Source organism: Oncorhynchus keta, unplaced genomic scaffold (genome assembly GCF_023373465.1).
Source record: "Oncorhynchus keta strain PuntledgeMale-10-30-2019 unplaced genomic scaffold, Oket_V2 Un_scaffold_2576_pilon_pilon, whole genome shotgun sequence".
NCBI lineage: Eukaryota > Metazoa > Chordata > Actinopteri > Salmoniformes > Salmonidae > Oncorhynchus > Oncorhynchus keta.
Window position 1 is genome coordinate 331501 of NW_026290888.1, and position 20483 is coordinate 351983.

The 20483-nt window shown below is 53.3% G+C and overlaps 1 protein-coding gene across 1 annotated transcript in view; it reads left to right on the forward strand.

Annotated features, from left to right (window-relative positions):
• Positions 1–20377, forward strand: part of smcr8b (Smith-Magenis syndrome chromosome region, candidate 8b) — a 28529-nt gene extending 8152 nt beyond the window's left edge. The window contains exons 4-7 of the mRNA XM_052515440.1: positions 8260–8760; positions 10191–10767; positions 12839–12987; positions 20172–20377. Of these exons, the coding sequence (XP_052371400.1) occupies positions 8260–8760; positions 10191–10767; positions 12839–12987; positions 20172–20377 (1433 nt within the window). The remainder of the gene's footprint in view (positions 1–8259; positions 8761–10190; positions 10768–12838; positions 12988–20171) is intronic.
• Positions 20378–20483: the final 106 nt, after the last annotated feature.

The window sequence follows — 20483 nt, forward strand, 5'->3', positions numbered from 1 at the left end:
GTCAGGGGTCAGGGCTGTGTATTAGACTCTCTCCTCCTATAGAGTTGTCTGGTGGGTCAGGGGTCAGGGCTGTGTATTAGACTCTCCTCTCCTCCTATAGAGTTGTCTGGTGGGTCAGGGGTCAGGGCTGTGTATTAGACTCTCTCCTCTCCTCCTATAGAGTTGTCTGGTGGGTCAGGGGTCAGGGCTGTGTATTAGACTCTCTCCTCTCCTCCTATAGAGTTGTCTGGTGGGTCAGGGGTCAGGGCTGTGTATTAGACTCTCTCCTCTCCTCCTATAGGGTTGTCTGGTGGGTCAGGGGTCAGGGGTGTGTATTAGACTCCTCTCCTCCTATAGAGTTGTCTGGTGGGTCAGGGGTCAGGGCTGTGTATTAGACTCCTCTCCTCCTATAGAGTTGTCTGGTGGGTCAGGGGTCAGGGCTGTGTATTAGACTCCTCTCCTCCTATAGAGTTGTCTGGTGGGTCAGGGGTCAGGGCTGTGTATTAGACTCCTCTCCTCCTATAGAGTTGTCTGGTGGGTCAGGGGTCAGGGCTGTGTATTAGACTCCTCTCCTCCTATAGAGTTGTCTGGTGGGTCAGGGGTCAGGGCTGTGTATTAGACTCCTCTCCTCCTATAGAGTTGTCTGGTGGGTCAGGGGTCAGGGCTGTGTATTAGACTCTCTCCTCTCCTCCTATAGAGTTGTCTGGTGGGTCAGGGGTCAGGGCTGTGTATTAGACTCTCTCTCCTCCTATAGAGTTGTCTGGTGGGTCAGGGGTCAGGGCTGTGTATTAGACTCCTCTCCTCCTATAGAGTTGTCTGGTGGGTCAGGGGTCAGGGCTGTGTATTAGACTCTCTCCTCCTATAGAGTTGTCTGGTGGGTCAGGGGTCAGGGCTGTGTATTAGACTCCTCTCCTCCTATAGAGTTGTCTGGTGGGTCAGGGGTCAGGGCTGTGTATTAGACTCTCTCCTCTCCTCCTATAGAGTTGTCTGGTGGGTCAGGGGTCAGGGCTGTGTATTAGACTCTCTCTCCTCCTATAGAGTTGTCTGGTGGGTCAGGGGTCAGGGCTGTGTATTAGACTCCTCTCCTCCTATAGAGTTGTCTGGTGGGTCAGGGGTCAGGGCTGTGTATTAGACTCCTCTCCTCCTATAGAGTTGTCTGGTGGGTCAGGGGTCAGGGCTGTGTATTAGACTCTCTCCTCTCCTCTTATAGAGTTGTCTGGTGGGTCAGGGGTCAGGGCTGTGTATTAGACCCTCTCCTCCTATAGAGTTGTCTGGTGGGTCAGGGGTCAGGGCTGTGTATTAGACCCTCTCCTCCTATAGAGTTGTCTGGTGGGTCAGGGGTCAGGGCTGTGTATTAGACCCTCTCCTCCTATAGAGTTGTCTGGTGGGTCAGGGGTCAGGGCTGTGTATTAGACTCTCTCCTCCTATAGAGTTGTCTGGTGGGTCAGGGGTCAGGGCTGTGTATTAGACTCTCTCCTCCTATAGAGTTGTCTGGTGGGTCAGGGGTCAGGGCTGTGTATTAGACTCCTCTCCTCCTATAGAGTTGTCTGGTGGGTCAGGGGTCAGGGCTGTGTATTAGACTCTCTCCTCCTCCTATAGAGTTGTCTGGTGGGTCAGGGGTCAGGGCTGTGTATTAGACTCTCTCCTCTCCTCCTATAGAGTTGTCTGGTGGGTCAGGGTCAGGGCTGTGTATTAGACCCCTCTCCTCTCCTCCTATAGAGTTGTCTGGTGGGTCAGGGGTCAGGGCTGTGTATTAGACTCCTCTCCTCCTATAGAGTTGTCTGGTGGGTCAGGGGTCAGGGCTGTGTATTAGACTCTCTCCTCCTATAGAGTTGTCTGGTGGGTCAGGGGTCAGGGCTGTGTATTAGACTCCTCTCCTCCTATAGAGTTGTCTGGTGGGTCAGGGGTCAGGGCTGTGTATTAGACTCTCTCCTCTCCTCCTATAGAGTTGTCTGGTGGGTCAGGGGTCAGGGCTGTGTATTAGACTCCTCTCCTCCTATAGAGTTGTCTGGTGGGTCAGGGGTCAGGGCTGTGTATTAGACTCTCTCCTCCTATAGAGTTGTCTGGTGGGTCAGGGGTCAGGGCTGTGTATTAGACTCTCTCCTCCTATAGAGTTGTCTGGTGGGTCAGGGGTCAGGGCTGTGTATTAGACTCCTCTCCTCCTATAGAGTTGTCTGGTGGGTCAGGGGTCAGGGCTGTGTATTAGACTCCTCTCCTCCTATAGAGTTGTCTGGTGGGTCAGGGGTCAGGGCTGTGTATTAGACTCTCTCCTCTCCTCCTATAGAGTTGTCTGGTGGGTCAGGGGTCAGGGCTGTGTATTAGACTCCTCTCCTCCTATAGAGTTGTCTGGTGGGTCAGGGGTCAGGGCTGTGTATTAGACTCTCTCCTCCTATAGAGTTGTCTGGTGGGTCAGGGGTCAGGGCTGTGTATTAGACTCTCTCTCCTCCTATAGAGTTGTCTGGTGGGTCAGGGGTCAGGGCTGTGTATTAGACTCCTCTCCTCCTATAGAGTTGTCTGGTGGGTCAGGGGTCAGGGCTGTGTATTAGACTCTCTCCTCCTATAGAGTTGTCTGGTGGGTCAGGGGTCAGGGCTGTGTATTAGACTCTCTCCTCTCCTCCTATAGAGTTGTCTGGTGGGTCAGGGGTCAGGGCTGTGTATTAGACTCCTCTCCTCCTATAGAGTTGTCTGGTGGGTCAGGGGTCAGGGCTGTGTATTAGACTCTCTCCTCCTATAGAGTTGTCTGGTGGGTCAGGGGTCAGGGCTGTGTATTAGACTCTCTCCTCCTATAGAGTTGTCTGGTGGGTCAGGGGTCAGGGCTGTGTATTAGACTCTCTCCTCCTATAGAGTTGTCTGGTGGGTCAGGGGTCAGGGCTGTGTATTAGACTCCTCTCCTCCTATAGAGTTGTCTGGTGGGTCAGGGGTCAGGGCTGTGTATTAGACTCTCTCCTCTCCTCCTATAGAGTTGTCTGGTGGGTCAGGGGTCAGGGCTGTGTATTAGACTCTCTCCTCTCCTCCTATAGAGTTGTCTGGTGGGTCAGGGGTCAGGGCTGTGTATTAGACTCTCTCCTCCTATAGAGTTGTCTGGTGGGTCAGGGGTCAGGGCTGTGTATTAGACTCCTCTCCTCCTATAGAGTTGTCTGGTGGGTCAGGGGTCAGGGCTGTGTATTAGACTCCTCTCCTCCTATAGAGTTGTCTGGTGGGTCAGGGGTCAGGGCTGTGTATTAGACTCCTCTCCTCCTATAGAGTTGTCTGGTGGGTCAGGGGTCAGGGCTGTGTATTAGACTCTCTCCTCTCCTCCTATAGAGTTGTCTGGTGGGTCAGGGGTCAGGGCTGTGTATTAGACTCTCTCCTCCTATAGAGTTGTCTGGTGGGTCAGGGGTCAGGGCTGTGTATTAGACTCCTCTCCTCCTATAGAGTTGTCTGGTGGGTCAGGGGTCAGGGCTGTGTATTAGACTCTCTCCTCTCCTCCTATAGAGTTGTCTGGTGGGTCAGGGGTCAGGGCTGTGTATTAGACTCTCTCCTCCTATAGAGTTGTCTGGTGGGTCAGGGGTCAGGGCTGTGTATTAGACTCCTCTCCTCCTATAGAGTTGTCTGGTGGGTCAGGGGTCAGGGCTGTGTATTAGACTCTCTCCTCTCCTCCTATAGAGTTGTCTGGTGGGTCAGGGGTCAGGGCTGTGTATTAGACTCTCTCCTCCTATAGAGTTGTCTGGTGGGTCAGGGGTCAGGGCTGTGTATTAGACTCCTCTCCTCCTATAGAGTTGTCTGGTGGGTCAGGGTCAGGGCTGTGTATTAGACTCTCTCCTCTCCTCCTATAGAGTTGTCTGGTGGGTCAGGGGTCAGGGCTGTGTATTAGACTCTCTCCTCTCCTCCTATAGAGTTGTCTGGTGGGTCAGGGGTCAGGGCTGTGTATTAGACTCCTCTCCTCCTATAGAGTTGTCTGGTGGGTCAGGGGTCAGGGCTGTGTATTAGACTCTCTCCTCCTATAGAGTTGTCTGGTGGGTCAGGGGTCAGGGCTGTGTATTAGACTCTCCTCTCCTCCTATAGAGTTGTCTGGTGGGTCAGGGGTCAGGGCTGTGTATTAGACTCTCTCTCTCCTCCTATAGAGTTGTCTGGTGGGTCAGGGGTCAGGGCTGTGTATTAGACTCTCTCTCTCCTCCTATAGAGTTGTCTGGTGGGTCAGGGGTCAGGGCTGTGTATTAGACTCTCTCCTCTCCTCCTATAGAGTTGTCTGGTGGGTCAGGGGTCAGGGCTGTGTATTAGACTCCTCTCCTCCTATAGAGTTGTCTGGTGGGTCAGGGGTCAGGGCTGTGTATTAGACTCTCTCCTCCTATAGAGTTGTCTGGTGGGTCAGGGGTCAGGGCTGTGTATTAGACTCCTCTCCTCCTATAGAGTTGTCTGGTGGGTCAGGGGTCAGGGCTGTGTATTAGACTCTCTCCTCTCCTCCTATAGAGTTGTCTGGTGGGTCAGGGGTCAGGGCTGTGTATTAGACTCCTCTCCTCCTATAGAGTTGTCTGGTGGGTCAGGGGTCAGGGCTGTGTATTAGACTCTCTCCTCCTATAGAGTTGTCTGGTGGGTCAGGGGTCAGGGCTGTGTATTAGACTCTCCTCTCCTCCTATAGAGTTGTCTGGTGGGTCAGGGGTCAGGGCTGTGTATTAGACTCTCTCCTCCTATAGAGTTGTCTGGTGGGTCAGGGGTCAGGGCTGTGTATTAGACTCTCTCCTCTCCTCCTATAGAGTTGTCTGGTGGGTCAGGGGTCAGGGCTGTGTATTAGACTCCTCTCCTCCTATAGAGTTGTCTGGTGGGTCAGGGGTCAGGGCTGTGTATTAGACTCCTCTCCTCCTATAGAGTTGTCTGGTGGGTCAGGGGTCAGGGCTGTGTATTAGACTCCTCTCCTCCTATAGAGTTGTCTGGTGGGTCAGGGGTCAGGGCTGTGTATTAGACTCCTCTCCTCCTATAGAGTTGTCTGGTGGGTCAGGGGTCAGGGCTGTGTATTAGACTCCTCTCCTCCTATAGAGTTGTCTGGTGGGTCAGGGGTCAGGGCTGTGTATTAGACTCCTCTCCTCCTATAGAGTTGTCTGGTGGGTCAGGGGTCAGGGCTGTGTATTAGACTCCTCTCCTCCTATAGAGTTGTCTGGTGGGTCAGGGGTCAGGGCTGTGTAGACTCTCTCCTCTCCTCCTTAGACTCCTCTCCTCCTATAGAGTTGTCTGGTGGGTCAGGGGTCAGGGCTGTGTATTAGACTCTCTCTCTCCTCCTATAGAGTTGTCTGGTGGGTCAGGGTCAGGGCTGTGTATTAGACTCTCTCCTCCTATAGAGTTGTCTGGTGGGTCAGGGGTCAGGGCTGTGTATTAGACTCCTCTCCTCCTATAGAGTTGTCTGGTGGGTCAGGGGTCAGGGCTGTGTATTAGACTCTCTCCTCTCCTCCTATAGAGTTGTCTGGTGGGTCAGGGGTCAGGGCTGTGTATTAGACTCTCTCCTCTCCTCCTATAGAGTTGTCTGGTGGGTCAGGGGTCAGGGCTGTGTATTAGACTCTCTCTCTCCTCCTATAGAGTTGTCTGGTGGGTCAGGGGTCAGGGCTGTGTATTAGACTCCTCTCCTCCTATAGAGTTGTCTGGTGGGTCAGGGGTCAGGGCTGTGTATTAGACTCTCTCCTCTCCTCCTATAGAGTTGTCTGGTGGGTCAGGGGTCAGGGCTGTGTATTAGACTCTCTCTCTCCTCCTATAGAGTTGTCTGGTGGGTCAGGGGTCAGGGCTGTGTATTAGACTCCTCTCCTCCTATAGAGTTGTCTGGTGGGTCAGGGGTCAGGGCTGTGTATTAGACTCTCTCCTCTCCTCCTATAGAGTTGTCTGGTGGGTCAGGGGTCAGGGCTGTGTATTAGACTCTCTCCTCTCCTCCTATAGAGTTGTCTGGTGGGTCAGGGGTCAGGGCTGTGTATTAGACTCTCTCCTCTCCTCCTATAGAGTTGTCTGGTGGGTCAGGGGTCAGGGCTGTGTATTAGACTCTCTCCTCTCCTCCTATAGAGTTGTCTGGTGGGTCAGGGGTCAGGGCTGTGTATTAGACTCTCTCCTCTCCTCCTATAGAGTTGTCTGGTGGGTCAGGGGTCAGGGCTGTGTATTAGACTCTCTCCTCTCTCCTATAGAGTTGTCTGGTGGGTCAGGGGTCAGGGCTGTGTATTAGACTCTCTCCTCTCCTCCTATAGAGTTGTCTGGTGGGTCAGGGGTCAGGGCTGTGTATTAGACTCCTCTCCTCCTATAGAGTTGTCTGGTGGGTCAGGGGTCAGGGCTGTGTATTAGACTCCTCTCCTCCTATAGAGTTGTCTGGTGGGTCAGGGGTCAGGGCTGTGTATTAGACTCCTCTCCTCCTATAGAGTTGTCTGGTGGGTCAGGGGTCAGGGCTGTGTATTAGACTCTCTCCTCTCCTCCTATAGAGTGGGTCAGGGGTCTGGTGGGACTCCTCCTCTCCTCAGGGTTGTCTGGTGGGTCAGGGGTCAGGGCTGTGTATTAGACTCTCTCTCTCCTCCTATAGAGTTGTCTGGTGGGTCAGGGGTCAGGGCTGTGTATTAGACTCTCTCCTCTCCTCCTATAGAGTTGTCTGGTGGGTCAGGGGTCAGGGCTGTGTATTAGACTCTCTCCTCCTATAGAGTTGTCTGGTGGGTCAGGGGTCAGGGCTGTGTATTAGACTCTCTCCTCTCCTCCTATAGAGTTGTCTGGTGGGTCAGGGGTCAGGGCTGTGTATTAGACTCCTCTCCTCCTATAGAGTTGTCTGGTGGGTCAGGGGTCAGGGCTGTGTATTAGACTCTCTCCTCTCCTCCTATAGAGTTGTCTGGTGGGTCAGGGGTCAGGGCTGTGTATTAGACTCTCTCCTCTCCTCCTATAGAGTTGTCTGGTGGGTCAGGGGTCAGGGCTGTGTATTAGACTCTCTCCTCCTATAGAGTTGTCTGGTGGGTCAGGGGTCAGGGCTGTGTATTAGACTCCTCTCCTCCTATAGAGTTGTCTGGTGGGTCAGGGGTCAGGGCTGTGTATTAGACTCCACTCCTCCTATAGAGTTGTCTGGTGGGTCAGGGGTCAGGGCTGTGTGTTAGACTCTCTCCTCTCCTCCTATAGAGTTGTCTGGTGGGTCAGGGGTCAGGGCTGTGTATTAGACTCTCTCCTCTCCTCCTATAGAGTTGTCTGGTGGGTCAGGGGTCAGGGCTGTGTATTAGACTCCTCTCCTCCTATAGAGTTGTCTGGTGGGTCAGGGGTCAGGGCTGTGTATTAGACTCTCTCCTCTCCTCCTATAGAGTTGTCTGGTGGGTCAGGGGTCAGGGCTGTGTATTAGACTCCTCTCCTCCTATAGAGTTGTCTGGTGGGTCAGGGGTCAGGGCTGTGTATTAGAGTTGTCTGGTGGGTCTCAGGGCTGTGTATTCTCCTCCTATAGAGTTGTCTGGTGGGTCAGGGGTCAGGGCTGTGTATTAGACTCTCTCTCCTCCTATAGAGTTGTCTGGTGGGTCAGGGGTCAGGGCTGTGTATTAGACTCCTCTCCTCCTATAGAGTTGTCTGGTGGGTCAGGGGTCAGGGCTGTGTATTAGACTCTCTCCTCTCCTCCTATAGAGTTGTCTGGTGGGTCAGGGGTCAGGGCTGTGTATTAGACTCTCTCCTCTCCTCCTATAGAGTTGTCTGGTGGGTCAGGGGTCAGGGCTGTGTATTAGACTCCTCTCCTCCTATAGAGTTGTCTGGTGGGTCAGGGGTCAGGGCTGTGTATTAGACTCTCTCCTCTCTCCTCCTATAGAGTTGTCTGGTGGGTCAGGGGTCAGGGCTGTGTATTAGACTCTCTCTCCTCCTATAGAGTTGTCTGGTGGGTCAGGGGTCAGGGCTGTGTATTAGACTCTCTCCTCCTATAGAGTTGTCTGGTGGGTCAGGGGTCAGGGCTGTGTATTAGACTCTCTCCTCCTATAGAGTTGTCTGGTGGGTCAGGGGTCAGGGCTGTGTATTAGACTCCTCTCCTCCTATAGAGTTGTCTGGTGGGTCAGGGGTCAGGGCTGTGTATTAGACTCCTCTCCTCCTATAGAGTTGTCTGGTGGGTCAGGGGTCAGGGCTGTGTATTAGACTCTCTCCTCTCCTCCTATAGAGTTGTCTGGTGGGTCAGGGTCAGGGCTGTGTATTAGACTCCTCTCCTCCTATAGAGTTGTCTGGTGGGTCAGGGGTCAGGGCTGTGTGTTAGACTCCTCTCCTCTCCTCCTATAGAGTTGTCTGGTGGGTCAGGGGTCAGGGCTGTGTATTAGACTCTCTCCTCTCCTCCTATAGAGTTGTCTGGTGGGTTGGGTCAAGGTGAAGGCTGTGATGTGGTGCGGAGTTGTGCCCCTGCGGAGGTGTGGATGAGACGTGACGTGCGGTCCCTGGCACGGAGGGCGAACAGCGAGGACAGTATTGAGATCATCAGCACCTCAGACTCCATCTTCCCCGACGACCTCATCTTCAACGCCATCACAGAGGAGGAGCCTGAGGAGCATGGAATCATGGGTAGTGTAATCCAGGAAGAGGAGGAGGAGGAGGAGGAGGCAGCAGGTGAGGACGCGCCCATTCAGCAGCACAGCACCCTGGGTATTGTAGTTCACGAGGAGGAGGAGCAAACTCTGCACCAAAGAATCCTGGGTAATATAGTCCAGACGGAGGGAAAGGAGGAGCTCGAGGACACTCCCACTCGGCTGCACCGCACCCTGGGTATTGAAGTCCGGGAATTGGATGAGGAGAAGCCAGAGAGATGGGACACTCCGGCCCCCTTGTCTGAGCCCCAGAGAACTCTGGGTAAGACTGTCTGTTTGTCCTCTTCAATAATAATAATAATGACATATCTGTCAATCCCAATGATAATAACTAACAATAAGCTTTGACCAATCCCAATGATAATAACTAACAATAAGCTTTGACCAATCCCAATGATAATAACTAACAATAAGCTTTGACCAATCCCAATGATAATAACTAACAATAAGCTTTGACCAATCCCAATGATAATAACTAACAATAAGCTTTGACCAATCCCAATGATAATAACAATAACAATCCCAATGATAATAACTAACAATTGCTTTGACCAATCCCAATGATAATAACTAACAATAAGCTTTGACCAATCCCAATGATAATAACTAACAATAAGCTTTGACCAATCCCAATGATAATAACTAACAATAAGCTTTGACCAATCCCAATGATAATAACTAACAATAAGCTTTGACCAATCCCAATGATAATAACTAACAATAAGCTTTGACCAATCCCAATGATAATAACTAACAATAAGCTTTGACCAATCCCAATGATAATAACTAACAATAAGCTTTGACCAATCCCAATGATAATAACTAACAATAAGCTTTGACCAATCCCAATGATAATAACTAACAATAAGCTTTGACCAATCCCAATGATAATAACTAACAATAAGCTTTGACCAATCCCAATGATAATAACTAACAATAAGCTTTGACCAATCCCAATGATAATAACTAACAATAAGCTTTGACCAATCCCAATGATAATAACTAACAATAAGCTTTGACCAATCCCGAGGTTTGTAAGACCCTGGGTTTAATAATAATTAGGCAAAGATTTAGTTTATGCTAAAGGTTCGCACAGTTTATTCACGAGAGCGCTCTGAAGTCCATAATACAAAGACATCCATTTTATAATGCACATACCTCCACACAAACAGTAGATGTCCTACACACATACATACACACGAACAGCAGGTGAATTGTATCCTTCCCCAGAGTTCTCACCACTGGGTATCACTACCCAGCGCTGTCAGTTCCATTCCCCCGAGATTACAGGAACCTTGAGAAGGACTCCCTGTCCTATCATACGTTTCTCAGAGTTCTAGCCAGGTCGGGTCAAACACAGTTGAATCTCTCTGTATTTTCTTCGACACAAACACACACATTTCTCTCCCTCCCATGTCTCTACTGAACCTTATTGGACGTTTATTAATCATTCATTGTACTACATAAACCAATAATCGCTAATAGTTTCAGGGTGGAATACTTTAATCATTACCTTTTAAGTATATAATTCCCTTATCAATATCCCTAATAGTTTCAAGGTGGGATACTTTAATCATTACCTTTTAAGCATATAATTCCCTTATCAATATCCCAGATGCTTTTTTCCCCAAGGTGTCTTACAACGTATCATCTGTTTTCTCTCTTAGTAACTGATATAGTTTCTGTCTCCAGTCCACCAGGTGTCAGTAGAGGGCTCCTCCCAGCAGTACGAGGATCATCATGCCAACGGCGAGGTCAGAGGTCAGGCTGGGAGTGACAGCAGGCGGGTGGTGGTGCCTGACCTCCAGGTGAACTTTTCTATCCCCTTGAGGTTAGATGTTAGAGGTCGGGGGTCAGGGGGGCAGCGGTTGCTAGGCGACACCCCTTACAGGCTGAGTGTAGACGAGGCATCGGACTGTATGAGCAACATCAGCACCTCTCCATCTTCCTCTCTGCCCCCCACACATCTCCATGGCAACCACAGCGCTGGTAATCCGCGACGACATCAGCGCCAGAGGAGGAAGGCGGGTCCTGGAGCCCTCAGGTTCCTGCGGCAGAATTCCTTCTCCCAGAGTGCCGTGTTCTGCCTGCTAAGTGGACGGCCGCTGGTGGTGATTGGTGGAGAGGAGGGTTCCGTGAGGAGGACGGTCGCTGCCCTCTCGCTCTACCTGCCTTCACCTGGTCGCTATGGAGATGCTGTGCAACCTTACTTGGCCACGCCTCTTCAGCTGACAGACCTGCTCACCTGGAGACTCATCGGAATCCACAGGTAAAAACAGAGCATCAAAACCCTGCTGTATCATGGGTAAATTGTGACTGACTGAGCTACAAATGATATTGAGTAGTGATTTATCAGGCCTTTTATAGTCTGTTGTAATGTTGAACGTCCCCATTACTCTGCCTCCTGACATTGAGTAGTGATTTATCAGGCCTTTATAGTCTGTTGTAATGTTGAACGTCCCCATTACTCTGCCTCCTGACATTGAGTAGTGATTTATCAGGCCTTTTATAGTCTGTTGTAATGTTGAACGTCCCCATTACTCTGCCTCCTATCCAAGTTCTAGAGCAGTTATTTCCAAACTGGGGTATGCGCAATGCCGTCGGGAGTACTGCCTCCTATCCAAGTTCTAGAGCAGGTATTTCCAAACTGGGGTATGCGCAATGCCGTCGGGAGTACTGCCTCCTATCCAAGTTCTAGATCAGGTATTTCCAAACTGGGGTATGCGCAATGCCGTCGGGAGTACTGCCTCCTATCCAAGTTCTAGAGCAGGTATTTCCAAACTGGGGTATGCACAATGCCGTCGGGAGTACTGCCTCCTATCCAAGTTCTAGATCAGGTATTTCCAAACTGGGGTATGCGCAATGCCGTCGGGAGTACGCCAAATAAAAATGTGATTCACATTTTTAAAAACAATCCGTTTCTATTTTCCAACAGGGCGAAACATTTGGGCAAGTTCTTTTTTTCTTTTTCTTGCCTGAGTAGCCTCGTTTCACCGCCAAAATGAAACCATTTGGTGTTCAGTGAAATAACAACACAACTGTAGCTTTCTGGCGACGCGCCTCGATCTCACAGTTGAAGTCACCCTCGTTCAAGATGACCGTACTTCTTCATTTTGCACAAAGGAAAAACCTCAACCAATTTCTAAAGACTGGTGACATCCAGTGGAAGCGATAGGAACTGCAGGAAGGTCCCTTAGAAATCTGGATTCCCAATGAAACACCATTGGAAAGAGAGAGTGACCTCTCGCCTGCTAAATATGTTCTGCTATAGTCACAGACATGATTCAAACGGTTTGAGAAACTTCAGAGTGTTTTCTATCCAAATCTACTAATAATATGCATATTTTATCATCTGGGGATGAGTAGCAGGCAGTTGAATTTGGGCATGCATTTAATTTAAATCCGGACGTGAAAATACTGCCCCCTGTCACCAAGAAGTTAAAGCAAGGCCCCTGAACTCTCGTTCTAGAACACCATAATAAATCACTTTCTGCACTATGCAACGATGTGGGCAGCGATCATGTATCGCTTTCACAACATACAGAGAAGTACGTTGGTTATCAAGGGGCAAAGTATTGACACATTTTTTTTTTTAAATTGAGAGACGAGCTTATTTTTGTATTTACTGGCCGTCATTTTCACTTGTCTGACCGCTTGCATGATGACGAGTTTCTCGTATAGTGTGTGTGGCAGGCTTACTATGATGGCAAATAATAACATTTGAGAGTGTGGTGACCCTGGTGCTAGAGGGGGTACAGCTGACCCTGGTGCTAGAGGGGGTACAGCTGACCCTGGTGCTAGAGGGGGTACAGCTGACCCTGGTGCTAGAGGGGGTACAGCTGACCCTGGTGCTAGAGGGGGTACAGCTGACCCTGGTGCTAGAGGGGGTACAGCTGACCCTGGTGCTAGAGGAGGTTGAATGATTTGAAGGGGTACGGAACTAGGGGGTACAGCTGGAGGTTGAATGTTTGAAGGGGTACAGGACTAGGGGGTACAGCTGGAGGTTGAATGTTTGAAGGGGTACTGGACAAGGGGTACAGCTGGAGGTTGAATGTTTGAAGGGGTACTGGACTAGGGGGTACAGCTGGAGGTTGAATGTTTGAAGGGGTACTGGACTAGGGGGTACAGCTGGAGGTTGAATGTTTGAAGGGGTACTGAACTAGGGGGTACAGCTGGAGGTTGAATGTTTGAAGGGGTACTGAACTAGGGGGTACAGCTGGAGGTTGAATGTTTGAAGGGGTACTGAACTATAAAAAGTTTGGGAACCGCTGTTCTAGAACACAAGTCGAAGTTCTAGAACACCATATAAATCACTAAATAACTTCCATCTTTCTCCCCAGGACGTCTCCTACAGCTCCCAGCATGCTTCACTCTCTGGCTCGTTACGGACGGTACCTGGCCGTGCTGGACCTGGACCAGCGTACACTGAGAAGCCCCGCCTACCACGGACACCTCATTGGCCGGCTGGCCAACCCCCACACTCTGATAGGCTAGTGAAATGATTAGTATTTTTTGTTGTTGATTTGTCTTGTACATATTTACACCAGTTCACCTCAATGGAGGGGGTAGAGTCGTAGTGGAGGGGGTAGAGTCGTAGTGGAGGGGGGTAGAGTCGTAGTGGAGGGGGTAGAGTCGTAGTGGAGGGGGGGTAGAGTCGTAGTGGAGGGGTAGAGTCGTAGTGGAGGGGGTAGAGTCGTAGTGGAGGGGTAGAGTCGTAGTGGAGGGGGGGAGAGTCGTAGTGGAGGGGGTAGAGTCGTAGTGGAGGGGGTAGAGTCGTAGTGGAGGGGGTAGGTCGTAGTGGGTCGTAGTGGAGGGGGTAGAGTCGTAGTGGAGGGGGTAGAGTCGTAGTGGAGGGGGTGAGTCGTAGTGGAGGGGGTAGAGTCGTAGTGGAGGGGTAGAGTCGTAGTGGAGGGGGTAGAGTCGTAGTGGAGGGGGGTAGAGTCGTAGTGGAGGGGGTAGAGTCGTAGTGGGGGGGTAGAGTCGTAGTGGAGGGGTAGAGTAGTAGTGGAGGGGTAGAGTCTGGAGGGGGGTAGAGTCGTAGTGGGGGGGGGGTAGAGTCGTGGTAGTGGAGGGGGTAGAGTCGTAGTGGACGGGAGGGGGTAGAGTCGTAGTGGAGGGAGGGGGGTAGAGTCGTGAGTGGAGGGGGTAGAGTCGTGGTACGGGAGGGGGGTAGAGTCGTGGTGGAGGAGGGGGTAGAGTCTTGGTGACGGGAGGGAGGGGGTAGAGTCGTGGTGGAGGGAGGGGGTAGAGTCGTGGTGACGAGGAGGGGGGTAGAGTCGTGGTGACGGGGAGGGAGGGGGAGTCGTGGTGGAGGGAGGGTAGAGTCGTAGTGACGGGAGGGAGGGGTAGAGTCGTGGTGGAGGGGGGTAGAGTCGTGGTGACGGGGAGGGAGGGAGTCGTGGTGGGGGGGAGTCGTGGTGGGGGGTAGAGTCGTAGTGGAGGGGGTAGAGAGTCGTGGTGACGGGAGGGGGGGAGTCGTGGTGACGGGAGGGGGGGTAGAGTCGTGGTGACGGGGGGGGGGGTAGAGTCGTGGTGACGGGAGGGAGGGGGTAGAGTCGTGGTGACGGGAGGGGGGGTAGAGTCGTGGTGACGGGAGGGGGGGGTAGAGTCGTGGTGACGGGAGGGAGGGGGTAGAGTCTTGGTGACGGGAGGGAGGGGTAGAGTCGTGGTGACGAGAGGGAGGGGGGTAGAGTCGTGGTGACGGGAGGGGGTAGAGTCTTGGTGACGGGAGGAGGGGTAGAGTCGTGGTGACGGGAGGGAGGGGGGTAGAGTCGTGGTGACGGGAGGGGGGTAGAGTCTTGGTGACGGGAGGGAGGGTAGAGTCGTGGTGACGGGAGGGGAGGGGGGTAGAGTCGTGGGACGGGAGGGAGGGGAGAGTCTTGGTGCTATCGGGAGGGGTAGAGTCGTGGTACGAGGGGGAGGGTAGAGTCGTGGTGGAGGGGGTAGAGTTGGTGACGGGGGGGGTAGAGTCGTAGCCGAGAGAGGGGTAGAGTCGTGGTGACGGGAGGGGGGGTAGAGTCGTGGTGACGGGAGGGAGGGGGTAGAGTCGTGGTGACGGGAGGGGGGTAGAGTCTTGGTGACGGGAGGGAGGGGTAGAGTCGTGGTGACGGGAGGGGGGAGAGTCGTGGTGGGGTAGAGTCGTGGTGAGAGGGGGGGGAGTCGTGGTGACGGGAGGGAGGGGGGGTAGAGTCGTGGTGACGAGAGGGGGGTAGGTCGGGGTGGAGGGGGGGTAGAGTCGTGAGTGACGGGAGGGAGGGGGGGTAGAGTCGTGGTGACGGGAGGGGGGGAGTCGTGGGAGAGAGGGGGTAGAGTCGTGGTGACGGAGGGAGGGCGGGAGGGAGGGGGTAGAGTCGTGGTGAGGGAGGGGGGAGTCTTGGGAGGGAGGGGGGGTAGAGTCGTGGTGACGGGGGGGAGGGGGTAGAGTCTTGGGACGGGAGGGAGGGGGTAGAGTCGTGGTGACGGGAGGGAGGGGTAGAGTCGTGGTGGAGGGAGGGTAGGGGGTGACGGGAGGGGGGTAGAGTCGTGGTGACGGGAGGGAGGGGGTAGGGTAAGGACGAAGGGGGGTAGACGTGGACGGGAGGGGGGGTAGAGTCGTGGTGACGGGAGGGGGGTAGAGTCGTGGTGGAGGGGGGAGTCGTGGGACGGGAGGGTAGAGTCGTGGTGACGGGAGGGGGGAGTCGTGGTGAGGAGGGAGGGGGTAGAGTCGTGGTGACGGGAGGGGGGGTAGAGTCGTGGTGACGGGAGGAGGGGTAGAGTCGTGGTGACGGGAGGGAGGGGGTAGAGTCGTGGTGACGGGGGGGGAGGGGGTAGAGTCGTGGTGACGGGGGAGGGGGTAGAGTCGTGGTGACGGGGGAGGGGGGTACTATTGGTGGGGACGGGGGGTTCCAGTGGAGTCGTGGTCTCCCAGAGTCGTGGTGACGGGGGGGGGTAGAGTCGTACTACGGGTTGACAGGAGGGAGGGGCGTTCCAGTGGATGTCTCTCCCAGGGGGATCTTTAATTCCCACGGGGGAGGGGATCTTTGGCGGGAGGGAGGGGGTAGTGGATGTCGTCTGACGGGAGGAGGGGTAAGTCGTGGACGGGAGGGAGGGGGTAGCCAGTTGACGGGAGGGGGGGTAGAGTCAGTGGATGTCTCTCCCAGGGATAGAGTTTAATTCCCACTACTATTGGCCAGTTGGACGGGAGGGGGCGTTCCAGTGGATGTCTCTCCCAGGGATCTTTAATTCCCACTACTATTGGCCGGGGAAGCGTTCGGGAGTGGATGTCTCTCCCAGGGATCTTTAATTCCCACTACTATTGGCCAGTTGGAGGGGGGGTTCGTGATGTCTCTCCCAGGGATCTTTAATTCCCACTACTATTGGGAGTTGGAGGGGGTAGAGTCTTGGTGACGGGAGGGGAGGGGGGTAGAGTTGGTACGGGAGGGAGTTGGGGAGTCGTGGTCTCCCAGGGATCTTGGTTCCCACTACTAGGCCAGTTGGAGGGAGTCTGTGATGTCTCTCCCAGGGATCTTTAATTCCCACTACGGGAGGGATATGGTGGGGAGGGGCGTTCCAGTGGATGTCTCTCCCAGGGATCTTTAATTCGTGGTGACGGGGGGGATTGGCCAGTTGGAGGGGCGTTCCAGTGGATGTCTCTCCCAGGGATCTTTAATTCCCACTACTATTGGCGTGGTGGAGGGAGGGAGGGGGTTGGAGGGAGGGGGTAGAGTCGTGGTGACGAGAGGGAGGGGGTAGAGTCGTGGATCTTTCTCCCTACAGGGAGGGAGGGGTGTCGTGGTCCCACTACTCGTTGGAGGGAGGGGGGGTTCCAGTGGATGTCTCTCGGGAGGGGTCTTTAATTCCCACTACTATTGGCCAGTTGGAGGGGGGTTCCAGTGGATGTCTCTCCCAGGGAGTCGTGGTGGAGGGGGAGGGAGGGGGTAGGGTTTAGGGATTCCCACTACTGGTTGGCCAGTTGGAGGGGACGTTCCAGTGGATGACGGGAGGGAGGGGAGTCTTTAATTCCGGGACTACTATTGGCCAGTTGGAGGGGTCGGGAGTGGATGTCGTCTCCGGGAGTCCGGGAGGGAGGGGGTAGGGTCTTTAATTCCCACTACGTGGTGGCCAGGGGAGGGTCGTTCCAGGTGGATGTCTCTGGAGGGAGGGAGGGAGTCTTTAATTCCCACTACTATTGGCCAGTTGGAGGGGGGGTCGTTCCAGTGGATGTCTCTCCCAGGGATCTTTAATTCCCACTACTATTGGCCAGTTGGGGAGGTCGTTCCAGTGGATGTCTCTGACCCCAGGGGGGATCTTTAATTCCCACTACTATTGGCCAGTTCGTGGTTCCAGGGTGGATGTCTCTCCCAGGGGATCTTTGGGAGTCTACTAGTTGGGGGAGGATCTTTAATTCCCACTACTATTGGGAGGGGGTTAATTCCCAGGGGACTATTGGCCAGTTGGAGGGGGGGGTCGTTCCAGTGGATGTCTCTCCCAGGGAGTCTTTAATTCCCACTACTATTGGCCAGTTGGGGGGAGTCGTTCCAGTGGATGTCTCTCCCAGTTTGGGGGATCTTTACGGGGATTCCCACTACTATTGGCCAGTTGACGGGAGGGGGGTAGAGTCGTTGGTGGAGGGTGGATGTCTCTCCCAGGGGATCTTTAATTCCCACTACTATTGGCCAGAGGGAGGGGGGGGGCGTGGTCCAGTGGATGTCTCTCCCAGTCCAATGGGGTAGAGTCGTACTACTAGTACGTTGGCCAGTTGGAGGGGCGTTCCAGTGGATGTCTCTCCCAGGGATCTTTAATTCCCACTACTATTGGCCAGTTGGAGGGGGTTCCAGTGGATGTCTCTCCCAGGGATCTTTAATTCCCACTACTATTGGCCAGTTGGAGGGGGTTCCAGTGGATGTCTCTCCCAGGGATCTTTAATTCCCACTACTATTGGCCAGTTGGAGGGGTGTTCCAGTGGATGTCTCTCCGGGAGGGGGGATCTTTAATTCCCACTACTATTGACCAGTTGGAGGGGGTTCCAGTGGATGACGGGAGGGAGGATCTTGTAGAGTCGTGGTGACGGGAATTCCCACTACTAGTCGCCAGTGGAGGGAGGGGGGTTCCAGTGGATGTGACTCCCAGGGAGGGGTCTTTAATTGACCCACTACTATTGACCAGTTGGAGAGGCGTTCCAGTGGATGTCTCTCCCAGGGGATCTTTAATTCCCACTACTATTGGCCAGTTGGAGGGTGTTCCAGTGGATGTCTCTCCCAGGGATCTTTAATTCCCACTACGGGGAGGGAGTTGGGGTAGACCAGTGGTGACGGGAGGGGATCTTTAAGCGTTGGACCAGTAGAGTGTGTCTCGGGAGGGGTCTTTAATTCCCACTACTAGAGGGAGTTGGATGGGTCGTTCGGGAGTGGATGTCTCTCCCAGGGTCTTTAATTCGGGACTCTAGTCGTGGCCACGGGAGGGGAGGGTTCCAGTGGAGTCTCTCGTGTCTCCCACTACTATTGTCCAGTGGATGTCTCTCCCAGGGATCTTTAATTCCCACTACTATTGGCCAGTTGGAGGGGCGTTCCAGTGGATGTCTCTCCCAGGGATCTTTAATTCCCACTACTATTGGCCAGTTGGAGGGGCGTTCCAGTGGATGTCTCTCCCAGGGATCTTTAATTCCCACTACTATTGGCCAGTTGGAGGGGCGTTCCAGTGGATGTCTCTCCCAGGGATCTTTAATTCCCACTACTATTGGCCAGTTGGAGGGGCGTTCCAGTGGATGTCTCTCCCAGGGATCTTTAATTCCCACTACTATTGGCCAGTTGGAGGGGCGTTCCAGTGGATGTCTCTCCCAGGGATCTTTAATTCCCACTACTATTGGCCAGTTGGAGGGGCGTTCCAGTGGATGTCTCTCCCAGGGATCTTTAATTCCCACTACTATTGGCCAGTTGGAGGGGCGTTCCAGTGGATGTCTCTCCCAGGGATCTTTAATTCCCACTACTATTGGCCAGTTGGAGGGGCGTTCCAGTGGATGTCTCTCCCAGGGATCTTTAATTCCCACTACTATTGGCCAGTTGGAGGGGCGTTCCAGTGGATGTCTCTCCCAGGGATCTTTAATTCCCACTACTATTGGCCAGTTGGAGGGGCGTTCCAGTGGATGTCTCTCCCAGGGATCTTTAATTCCCACTACTATTGGCCAGTTGGAGGGGCGTTCCAGTGGATGTCTCTCCCAGGGATCTTTAATTCCCACTACTATTGGCCAGTTGGAGGGGTGTTCCAGTGGATGTCTCTCCCAGGGATCTTTAATTCCCACTACTATTGGCCAGTTGGAGGGGCGTTCCAGTGGATGTCTCTCCCCAGGGATCTTTAATTCCCACTACTATTGGCCAGTTGGAGGGGCGTTCCAGTGGATGTCTCTCCCAGGGATCTTTAATTCCCACTACTATTGGCCAGTTGGAGGGGCGTTCCAGTGGATGTCTCTCCCAGGGATCTTTAATTCCCACTACTATTGGCCAGTTGGAGGGGCGTTCCAGTGGATGTCTCTCCCAGGGATCTTTAATTCCCACTACTATTGGCCAGTTGGAGGGGCGTTCCAGTGGATGTCTCTCCCAGGGATCTTTAATTCCCACTACTATTGGCCAGTTGGAGGGGCGTTCCAGTGGATGTCTCTCCCAGGGATCTTTAATTCCCACTACTATTGGCCAGTTGGAGGGGCGTTCCAGTGGATGTCTCTCCCAGGGATCTTTAATTCCCACTACTATTGGCCAGTTGGAGGGGCGTTCCAGTGGATGTCTCTCCCAGGGATCTTTAATTCCCACTACTATTGGCCAGTTGGAGGGGCGTTCCAGTGGATGTCTCTCTCCCAGGGATCTTTAATTCCCACTACTATTGGCCAGTTGGAGGGGCGTTCCAGTGGATGTCTCTCCCAGGGATCTTTAATTCCCACTACTATTGGCCAGTTGGAGGGGCGTTCCAGTGGATGTCTCTCCCAGGGATCTTTAATTCCCACTACTATTGGCCAGTTGGAGGGGCGTTCCAGTGGATGTCTCTCCCAGGGATCTTTAATTCCCACTACTATTGGCCAGTTGGAGGGGTGTTCCAGTGGATGTCTCTCCCAGGGATCTTTAATTCCCACTACTATTGGCCAGTTGGAGGGGTGTTCCAGTGGATGTCTCTCCCAGGGATCTTTAATTCCCACTACTATTGGCCAGTTGGAGGGGCGTTCCAGTGGATGTCTCTCCCAGGGATCTTTAATTCCCACTACTATTGGCCAGTTGGAGGGGCGTTCCAGTGGATGTCTCTCCCAGGGATCTTTAATTCCCACTACTATTGGCCAGTTGGAGGGGCGTTCCAGTGGATGTCTCTCCCAGGGATCTTTAATTCCCACTACTATTGGCCAGTTGGAGGGGTGTTCCAGTGGATGTCTCTCCCAGGGATCTTTAATTCCCACTACTATTGGCCAGTTGGAGGGGCGTTCCAGTGGATGTCTCTCCCAGGGATCTTTAATTCCCACTACTATTGACCAGTTGGAGGGGCGTTCCAGTGGATGTCTCTCCCAGGGATCTTTAATGAATTAAATTCCTACTTCCACTTGGTTATGAACACAGCATTCCTGTCTTAAGTCTTGACCTGCATCTTCGACTAAACTATTTGAATGTCTATCATAGTGTAAAATGTGTTGAATGTTTGGTTTGTGTTTCTTATGTCCAGGTCGTGGCAGCACCTACCTTCTCCACGTGGAGAGCTGCCTCGCTGAGCTGACCGCTAAGGCCTTCCTGTTCTCCTGTTCTCCTGACCTTTCAACTCTAACATCGGGTCGAGCTCAGAGTTCACCTGGGGGTCAGGCACCACCCATCTGCCACAGCCACTCTGACCTCCAGCTTCCCAGCCTCCCGGGGATCTTGACTTCACGCTGACTCATTGGCCAGGGTTGGTGGGGGGTTTCCGGGAGGATGTCCTCCGGGTGGACTTCCTGTTACCTCATCAAACAGCACCACGTTGGAAGTGGTCCTCCAGCCCTCC